Source organism: Seriola dumerili, unplaced genomic scaffold, assembly GCF_002260705.1.
Source record: "Seriola dumerili isolate Sdu_G_001 unplaced genomic scaffold, Sdu_1.0 BDQW01000043.1, whole genome shotgun sequence".
Taxonomy (NCBI): domain Eukaryota; kingdom Metazoa; phylum Chordata; class Actinopteri; order Carangiformes; family Carangidae; genus Seriola; species Seriola dumerili.
The window spans coordinates 3,580,961-3,591,325 of NW_019174298.1; the positions used below are offsets into that span (position 1 = coordinate 3,580,961).

At 40.9% G+C, this 10,365-nt stretch overlaps 1 protein-coding gene across 1 annotated transcript in view; it reads right to left on the reverse strand.

The window, feature by feature from the left end:
• The window catches only part of LOC111217357 (beta-1,4-galactosyltransferase 5-like), a 29,725-nt gene extending 19,803 nt beyond the window's left edge, over window positions 1-9,922 (reverse strand). Inside the window, exon 1 of the mRNA XM_022739183.1 lies at window positions 9,429-9,922. Coding sequence (XP_022594904.1) covers window positions 9,429-9,534 — 106 coding nt within the window. The 5' untranslated portion in view covers window positions 9,535-9,922. The remainder of the gene's footprint in view (window positions 1-9,428) is intronic.
• Window positions 9,923-10,365: the final 443 nt, after the last annotated feature.

A 10,365-nucleotide genomic window follows, 5' to 3' on the forward strand; every position in this document is an offset into this window, starting at 1 on the left:
TCCTTTTTAATAAATGTGCAAAAAAGTCTATAACTCTCTTTTTTGCTTTGTCATTATTGAGTGAAGAACTGATGAGGGGAATTTTTTTTTTTATTAGCATAAGACTGCAACAAAACAAAATGTGAAAAAAGTGAAGGCAACACAAAAATGTGTGTGGTCACTATGGAAAACAACAGGCTGTCTGCACCTGGCCAGAGGTAAAGTTTAGACAGAGTATACTTGCTTTCATTAAACATTTATTTTGGGCAAACTTTAAACGGTTGCAGTCAGCATAATCATGATACATCAGCACCACTCCACCGATCATCAACATTTGTTACAAACATTGCCTTTTGGATTAAGCCTGTCTGGCATCATCACTGCTGAGCAGCGGCTTATCACAAGTTACAGTTTGACTGCCCACATGACCAAAGTAACCATGGTAACAGTGTCAATAACAAAAGGAGGCCCACACCAGGTCAACAAAGACTGGGATTCTCCTGATGGATGATTAGGTTACATAAATGATTAGTGCCTCAACACAAGACCTTCAGTCTGCCTCTGAAATGACTCACAACTCTCCATCTAAACACTGGTACACCTTCACCCCCCTCACCTCCACTGCACTCAGCTCCACCATCTGTCATCAAATATCCAGACTATAGGGGTTGGACATGGGTCACCTTACAGACAATAGTATAAGACATAAGGGTAGGGTTGCTATGTGCATAGGGATCATCTCTTGATCCCCTATGGTTGCTATGTCTTTCTACAGGTAGGCCAAACAGAGTTCCATTCCAGTTACAATACCTATATTAAGAACATATTAAGATATACTTAGATTAAGGGAAGATGAGGTTATCTGACAATATCAAAATTGAAGAAGCTACGAAATATGTGGGAAACTCTTAAAATGAAAAGGGAAGTGGATTAAAGGTTCAGCACTTTGCCTGTCCATGCCAAAGAAGTATCACTTTAGCCAGTAAAAAGCCAAGAGGATAGAGAACCCATCGAGTAATGTGCCTGCATTGCACCTTTTTATTTTTTTACTTTAAGTATTTGACGAGCTGAAAGAGGATTGTTGTGGTTGACTATTTAAACAAGAACAGTAGAAATGCCTTCAATAAACACAGTGACATGAAGAGATTTAATATCTGCAAGCGCTTGGATGTCTAGAATTTTCCATAAAGGAGTGACTATTTAATTGACAGGGTAGGCCAAATAGGTAAATGAATCATAAAATCAGGGGTGGGTGTTGCTCACGAAATATACCCTGCCTCTTTAGTAAAGGGAGACATACCCACTACGGCTGGGCGATTAGATGTAATGGAAAGATTTTTGTCAACATTAATTTTGTCTAGTTTTTGAATAAATCGACTATTGGAAACTAGCTGAGTCCATTGATTTTTGGGTGGTGATTTTTTCCATTTCATTTTTGCTAATTTAACGGTCTTGGTAAATAATTAAGCTGTAAACCACAATTCAAAGCATGTACTAACAGGAACTGGCCGTTGGGGTTGGGCAATGGGGTTACGCATGTTCTTCTTGCACTGTTTTCTGTCTTCCACTAAACAGGGGAGTGACTAAATGCCATCTTTAGTGGTTGCTTTCAAATTGATTGGTTCTGGAAAGCATTTATAAATCATATTTGAGGACTACACCAAAAAAAGTATGTGAGATTGCTCACCATGATCATTTAATAGCGTACGTTATCCCCATCTGTTTGTTCACTTGGAAGCTGCAAGCAGAGGAGGCCTTCATCTAATACCATCTGACTTTTTCAAATAGTGTGTGACAGCTGTTTAGCCTCTTTACAGTTTATTGATTATCAAATGCCTCAAGGTGATGTATTATGTTTAATTGAAGAATATTAACCTACAGGATCTAATGTTTCAGTAAAATTAGATTTTCACATTATAGACACCAGATGACAGAGTATAAGGTGAAGGCAAATTTATTCAAACAGACTGTACACACCTGTGTGAAAATACCACCAGGTGTTGGACTGACGGTGGCTGGTTGGAAATTTTAAAAAATATGGCCAAACCCTAATACCCACACTAAAGTTCATGAGGTTTGTCTTTCAATCAGTTCAATGTTTGCAGAAGCACTACTCTGTGAAGCACAACGGTGATGCGAAACTATTCACTTTGAACAGCAGACTCATATAGAGCTTGCTTGTTTATAACCAGGTAACCAAATAAACATTACAATGCATCTGCAACAACCGGTCTAAAGCATGGGTTCAAACCTGAACCTAAATGGATCTGTGCATAGCATGTTATTGCTTTTGAAGTTAGACTAATCTCTTCTTTCCTGCTATTAGCTAAGGCAATTACAAATATCCACAAATATACAATGAACTGTTTTGAAAATGTTGGCTAAAGCAGTTTCCTCCATAAGCCAGGTGTACAGACAAAAGAAAGAACTCAGTGTCTCTTGTATGCTGCAATAACAGAGGAAAGAATGTTTTAGATTTTACAGTGTCACAATCAAAATAGTTATATAATCCATGTCCTTTTTAGGGAAACAGTCAGTGTCTCTGCATATTCTAGTAAACCATATTTGGAGTGTACAGTAGGTGTGTGTGTGTGTGTGTGTGTGTGTGTGTGTGTGTGTGTGTGTGTGTGTGTGTGTGTGTGTGTGTTTGTGATTGCTCGTGACTCCGACTCACAAGGTGCAATGAACTCCCACTCTATTGATGTTTAACTAAATTCCTTTGTTAGTAGAGTATTTAGAGACACATGTCCTCAGACTGTGCGCTCACATTTAAAATACAGCGTTGTAACAGACTACCAAGTGTTGTTCTGACCTGTCAGCGGTAAAGAGCAAGAAAAATCTGCCATCCTTTGAAGTTATTTATACTAGTTGTAATGACCTGCTTACAGCCGATGGATGTCCCAGACAAAGAAACAGTCCTTGGCTCTGTCTCAAGACAACTGTAATGACTGTGTCCTTTGGGATTTGTTGTCACCCAGATCATCATGGGAACAAGGATGGCATGTTTCTGTGGTTGCCGTGACAATAAAAAGGAGTCAGTCCTCGATAGGAACAAGCCCTTAGGGAACCATAGCAACTGCAGTGAAAATGTCAAATGCCAGATCTCAAGTGCTCCAGCCAGAGGAATTTCAGCGCTTGAACTGCTGGGTATCCAGCTTTCTATGTTTCTCCTTTCATTCTGATTTTACTAAATCAAAGATGTTCAATTTTCTCTTTGGCTGAAGAACTCTACAGAAGTTAAAAAGAGAGGCTTTATCATTTAACTATGTAGCATGCTTGTTTATTCACAATGGAATCTATCTGAGGCAGCTTGGCACCAAGTTAATATTTCACCCTGACTATCCAGATAGCCTCTGGAAATTAGCCTTAGGAGGCTGGCTGGACTGAACTAAATGGATGGATCAATTAAGCAGCAGAAGAAGGTTGGGAGGGTAGCACTCTAGTGGGCCTTGAGAACCAGAGATGGATGGCTTTAAGTGTGCCAGAGAAGCATGACTGCATTAATACATCAGCATCAGCACAGAAGCAGCAGGCCCACCAAGCACACATGGGCAGAAGTATTCCCTTTGACACCAACCTGTACTTTCCGTAGACACTTCTACACTCGTACGTGCATGAATACAAACACACTCACTCTCCACTGCAGTGCACAAACACAGACACCACTATTACCACAGCAAGTGGATCTGTGCTGGAGTCTGGCCAATGATGAGCACTATGGTTACCACCAACTATGCCATCTTTTTTGATGCCTATGAACTTTGTGAAGGACACCAACTTTACAAGACTTAGTTAAACTACAGGACGTAAAAAGTAGAGAGCTGTTTATTAATCCAACAGTGCAGATTTAACTAATCCTTCTAGCATGATGAACAAAAGTTCCATTTGCAGTAAGTTAAACACCATCTCTTCCTCCTCAGCAAAGTTAATGATTTACCCCCATTAAGCTGGCCTGGGTAATAGGGCAGCATCTACACTGTGTTGTCACAAACGTGAAAAATCTAGGCCAGTGGTTCTCAAACTTTTTCTGCCATGCCCCCTCCCCACCCACACACACACACACACACACACACACACACACACACATACACACACACACAAACAAACACACAATTATCAATTATTAACAATGATAGGGGATCATTAACAATGAAAGGGGAAGCAAATCATGAAAAAGGATCCATGTAGATTTTTACTGAAATAAGCTACAGGACAAACAGGAGTCACAATAGCTGTATTGATTCAACTTAGTTTCATTTCTTTTTTCTCCTGGTCATCCACACTGCCCCCCCTGCAGAGACTCTAGGCCAAGGTTAACTACATGTGGACTTTTTCATTTTCTTCTAATGCAAAGCACAAAACTGCATAGCAGCAAACATAATCTGTCTGATCTTTACAAGCACATTCCCACTTTAATGTCTTTCTACCTCAAGTGCCAGTTTTTACTCAAATTAGGATTCAAATATTCCTGGGGGTAAGGAGGCCACTCATTGTTACGCTGAAAAGTTGGCTCGGCAGGAAGTGGCTGCACAAACAAAAACACACAGGGGTGGATGGACAATCATATGTGCACACTCGTACACAGCTTGGTGGGTGTGGCCAGAGGAAATGTAAAAACTGCTCTGGGAAAACAGCTTTGTCTGAAGCACAGTGGATAGAGAGCAGTCTGCCCAGTAGTGGTGAGAAATAAAGCACAGTGCCATTAGGAGTTAGCAAGGTAGGCAAGCACAAATCAAAAACATGGTCCTTCTGCTTATCTAGACAAATGAATCCATTCAAGCAAGGTAGGAAGACAGAGACAGCATTTAACATTTAATTATCAAACTAACTAGATTTGAATGGAAAACGTTTACAGTGGGGCCAGGCATCACAGGAGAACTCATGCCATGACAGTATCCTGATATTTTTTGATGATGACAATACAACTATTCAGACAGTTTCTGCAATTGGTAATATACTGCAAGAAAGTCTAATATGATGCATTGCAATATCTATGTAACTGCGCAATAACCCTTAAGTACCAAAAATAATCATTTTTTTCAACCATCAGCAGTCACATACTGCATTATGGAGTGCTTTTATGGGCCATAAACTGCAAAAGGCTGAAATACCAGAAGGCAGCACAGATACAAAGCTAAAAAGTATTTAGCAAAAGGAAAGATACACCTCCATTATTCCAAGAGAATACATTGACGTACTAAACCTAGGAACGCACCATTAATTTATAACACTTAGGTTTAGTTTGCACTCAGTTTTCACCAAGTATCTTTCACTATTTTAGTCAAAGGGCATATACTGTAGATTCAATTGAAAATATTATTCTAAAAGCAGAGTAGGAACATTATGGGATGGTTTAGTTTAGCAGTCAAACACTGAGCTTCACATGGCTTTTTCAGTTGGTTTATGCATTTTTAGGTGAGCCATTTTAAACATCCGAGGAAGTAAATACTATTTTGTCAGCTCCTTTATATTTTGTAAATCTCGTTTTATGATAACATACTTTCCACACCGATGACTTCTTCACACCATATTTATCATATTCTCAAAAGTCTGAAAATAAGGGCCAGACAACTTTGCACTGGGCTGCAAATAGTATGTTGATCATTGCTTATTCTCAGCACAATGTTTGTACATAAACCAGACCTGCCTGAAGACATGACACTTGCAGATCTACAATTACTTCCTGGATGTGAGACAGCGACGGGAGGCGGGGGGGGGGGTGCTTACATCCAAAGACACTGGCTATCATTTTCTTCTGAGACATGTACTTACTGGTAGTCCCCACCCCCATTCCGTTTCCATGTATAGGATGACATGGAGATGAGGCCATGTGTGGGTGTCAACAAACTGATGACCTTAAGGTACCATAAAGTTGTTTCAAATGCCAAATGTCTGATTAATAACTATATAAAAGCCTTTTTACGTCTGTGAGCAAGTGCTTTGTTGTTGAGCAAAGGCGGCAACTCCTTTCTCACCTTTGAACTCTTTGACAAACTATTTACAATTTTTTAAAGCTACTTTCAAACCCTGGTAGATCTCTACATTCCTTACATGTTATGTGTCTGCATTGTTTCACTCTGTGATGCAACTTCAAAAACACCATCAAGACTCTGTACTGGCTGTCAGCATGCCACACCTAGAAATATATCAGGTGCTCGCTAAGATATATTACAGACAGATGTACACAAGCCTTACACCCATCCACCTACACACCATTCAGATGATAGCATGAGCCTGGTCTCTGGAGACAAAGGGAAGCACCTGGCTTCTTGTCTTCCTTGCTCTCCCCGGATGTGGAGGTGTGTGTGTGTGTATGTGTGTGTGTGTGTGTGTGTGTGTGTTTGCATCTGTGTTCAAACCTATAAATAGAGCCTGTGTCTTCCCTAGCTCTCGCTCCAGTGGGATCCTCTCATGTTTTAATTAAATAAACTGCTGCAATCAGGCCCAGCTGTGCCCTGCATCCCCAGCCTGCATCAGTCAGCATCCATGCTCAGGGGCAACATAGAGGCTGGGGTGTCGTTGCATATGAGTACATGGAGTAAGAGAAACTGAGCAAGAGATATAGAGGCAGACAGGGAGGGAGAGAGAGAGAAATGGACTAAGCCGTGAAATTGGGGCATTCTACACTGAAGCCACCTGGGTATCATAGGAAGCCCTGCTCAGGTGTTCAGGATGGGTTCCCCGATGTGCAAACCAGCAGAAGGAAAGGAGCTCGGCTCATCTCTTTCATCCTTCCTTCGCCATTTCCCCCTCCTCCTCCTCCCCTTGCCCTTCTCCATTTTTCTAGTTTCTCTCTTTACTCTGAATTATTCTGCTAATTCTGTGCAGCGTCCCCTCCTATATGACCCCCTTCAGCAAAACTGCTTGCATTCAAAGTGTGGCTGCTGTAAGGCAGCTGTGACCCAAACTCCCATTTGATGAGATGTACAGTATAGCCTAATGCTATATGGAGATTAAACTTATGTTTTATGCTGCGAGAAAATAATGGCAATAGGGAATGCTAAAGTTGAAATGCTTCTTATACACTCTTAATGGATTAATTTATGGAGAATGTAGCAAGTGTATAGAAAAAATGAAGGATCCACTAGCATCTTTGAACCACACTCTGATGACTATCTGTGTCTTCACCTGCTCTTAAAGCAGTGGATTTACTTATTGAAGGTAATACTGATGTATAGGCATTAGTTCAAGCTAACAGTAGCTGATAAATGGCATCATAACAAAACAGTCCTCAATACTTTTAAACACCCACAACAGTAAAAAGCAGCTTGTATGTCTGATTGTGTGTCTGTTTTATTTGTTGAATATGTCCACATTACCAATAAATCTGGGAGGAAATTCAAGCATCACAGAGACACAGAAGATGATGTATTCTGTTGGGGTTGGTTAAATCGAATGCTAATGCTGCATTGTGGTTTTAAATGCTACCGTTTGTCTATCTGACGAACTGTGCGGGCTCACTGGTGCTACTCTGACCACAGGAGCTGAAATCTCAGCTAATGTCCATGCATCAATATCACTACCAGAGAGTAAATCCTATCACCTGATGTCAAAAAATAGTAACTATTACTTTTAAGCACCATCCCCCAACCCCCAAATGATTTCCCTGTTCAGGCCTGCTGCTAGAGCTCACCCAGGCACCCCAAGTGTAAAAGACTAAACAGTAGCTTTTAGTAACAGCAGCAGAAGCCGCCTTGCTCATGGTTACCATTTATAATTAATGGACTGGTGCTGCTGGTCCTTGTTCTGTTTCTGAACTAACCCCCAGTAAGCCACGTGGCTATTACAGCCCTACAATAGTCAACACCCAGGAGGATGGATAGCACAGCTCTCAGTCAGTTACCAGACACCATCAATAGTTCAGCTGGAGAAATAGTGCACAAGCAAATGAAGGATTATTTTCACCCCAGTTACTCAACAATTTATTTGTTTATTTGTTTCACATTTAGAGGAATCATTGCTCTCCATTATTGGGACTTACACTGGCTATTCCTGTCAGTAATGTGTTCTCCATATGAGAATTGATTTAATTATTGATTAAGTTGTCCACAGGAGGTAAAAAGCGTGAATGGATCAATACCCATTTTGATGAGTAAGAAGCACCAGCTTTCTCTTTGATGTTTTAGCTACACTTGTATGACATGCTCATAGAGCCACCCCTATTCCAACAATGACAGGCTCTCTCCCTATACCTATTGATTGTAAATGTGTTGGAAATTAAGATGTTTTTGACTTGGTCTCCTCTCAGACATTGGTCTCCTCTCAATGTAATGTTTGTGTGGGAGTATTTACTCTATAACAATGTTTCAGGGAAGTCCAACCTCAACAAGCTAGCACACCAGGATATCCAACCAACAGTGGCTTAAACAGTAAATAGGAAAAAGTCAGAGTAGCCAACTTTTAACAACAGCCCGTGTTTCCTCAAACATTTTCCTTTTGAGCTTTCCACTTCTGTTGCCAAAAATATAAGGATACAGGCAACCATGTTGTTGCTGTTCATTTGCACATTCATCAGTGTTCTTAAATCCACCCAATGGAAAGTTATTACAGATCTGGTTGGCACAGAGTCAAGGACAGATTCAGGCTAAAGTCCCAGGTTTACAAAAAGTGCTATACATCAAGATAAGCTCTTCCCATTTTGCTACAATAAAGTAATTAATGTTTGGGTATTACATGGGTGATACTAACCAAAACAGCAAGCATTATTGGCCTTACATATCTAGGCTGATAGGATGACTGGACCATGGCCAGAGCTAGAAGGCCTCCAAGAGAGGATGAGTGAGGTACTAAGACTGAGGTGTCCACACATAATGAGAGAGAGAAAGAGTGACCGAAGAAAGAGAGGGGAGGGGATGATAAGGCACATTAATGAATTAATGATAGGAGGGATTTGCGACATGCGATATTAAACAACTGCATGAGACTTAGAGGCAGCAGATGGTGTAGCAAATTACATGTTTATCAGTGATCTCTATTCTCAGGTTGACACCAAAAATGTCACTCAGGCCTATGAATCTTTGACTCATAATGTGACCTCTGACAGGCCAAAAACAGAGTCAGACAGGGTGAGGCTTGTGACATTGATATGAGTCAACTTTGACCAATCTATGAATTTCAACAAGGAACCCAAAAATGAAAACTAAAATATCATATTTTGCTTGTGGAACCAGTCGTTACTGTAAGCATTATAATCATAGCTGTTAGGCCTACTAACATCAGCCTGATTATAGTCGCCATGACGCTCATTAGTAGCACTATTATTACCATGTTAAGGTGCATGGATATTATAGGATTGAGCTCCAGCATCCAGCTTAGTCTCATCATCGATTGGGTGAGATCCAGGCTCAGCAGATAGCTGTCACACATAACCCAACAGCCCGTGCAAACAGCCTCACTTCATCCTAACGTCTGAGTATTTCAAATAATACCATCAATTTGATGTGACTTACCGATTCCGGGGGCGGAGTAGATGAAGTACAATGCGGAGGTGGACAGTGAAAAAAGGAATAAAAGCCCAAGGAATGACCTTCTCCGGAACCGCAAATGTGTCGGCATTATACAGGCAGCAAATACACACACAGGAACGTTTGTGTATTGAAAACGACGATAGACCAATTCCGATGTGTCCAGATGCCCGAGTCTGTAGTCCGCGGATGGTCTGGGTTTACTGAGATGAGTAGAGCGGTCTTTCTGCGGCAGCGGTAAGGAGACTAGGAAGTCAGTCTATTTCCGCGGCAGGTCGAGGAGAGGTCCTCCAATATTCAATCAAGACATTCAAAATCCATTCCTGAGAGGAGGGTTTCTGGATTAGTTCAGCGTATGCCCGATGTCGAAACGGCTGACAATGACAGTGCTGTTTAACCTGGCCTCGTATATTCAGTGAGAAACCATCATTTGGCTCACCCAGTATGTCGCTGATGGCTGTTTGGCCGCTTCAGCTCTTCGTCTGCCTGCCTGCCTACCAGCTCTATGAATGGAACTGCCTCTCCGCAAAATGAGCAACACCTAAAGTGGGCGTTAACAGTATTAAAAAAAAAACATGGTAAGTGCTCACAGCGTTAAACAGCGTAACCTGGCGACCAGAGATTCGTGTCTATAGGCGAATCAACTCAGTCTGATAACCGTAGCGACGTCGTCATAACGTTCTCACATATGGCATGATACAAAAGCTAGAAAAAATAAATAAATAAACAAAGAAATGGTAGACTAGCTATTAAAGTTAACTACCCTACAAAGCTAAAATACAGTAACTACACATTTGCAAAAAAACTGAGTTGAAACTAGAATCTTAGGTTTTTTTATACACCTGTTACACTATGTTAAAACGATTGTGCCATAGAAATGTGTAAAATAGTGCATCCATTCTGTGTTGTTAAGCTTAGCCAA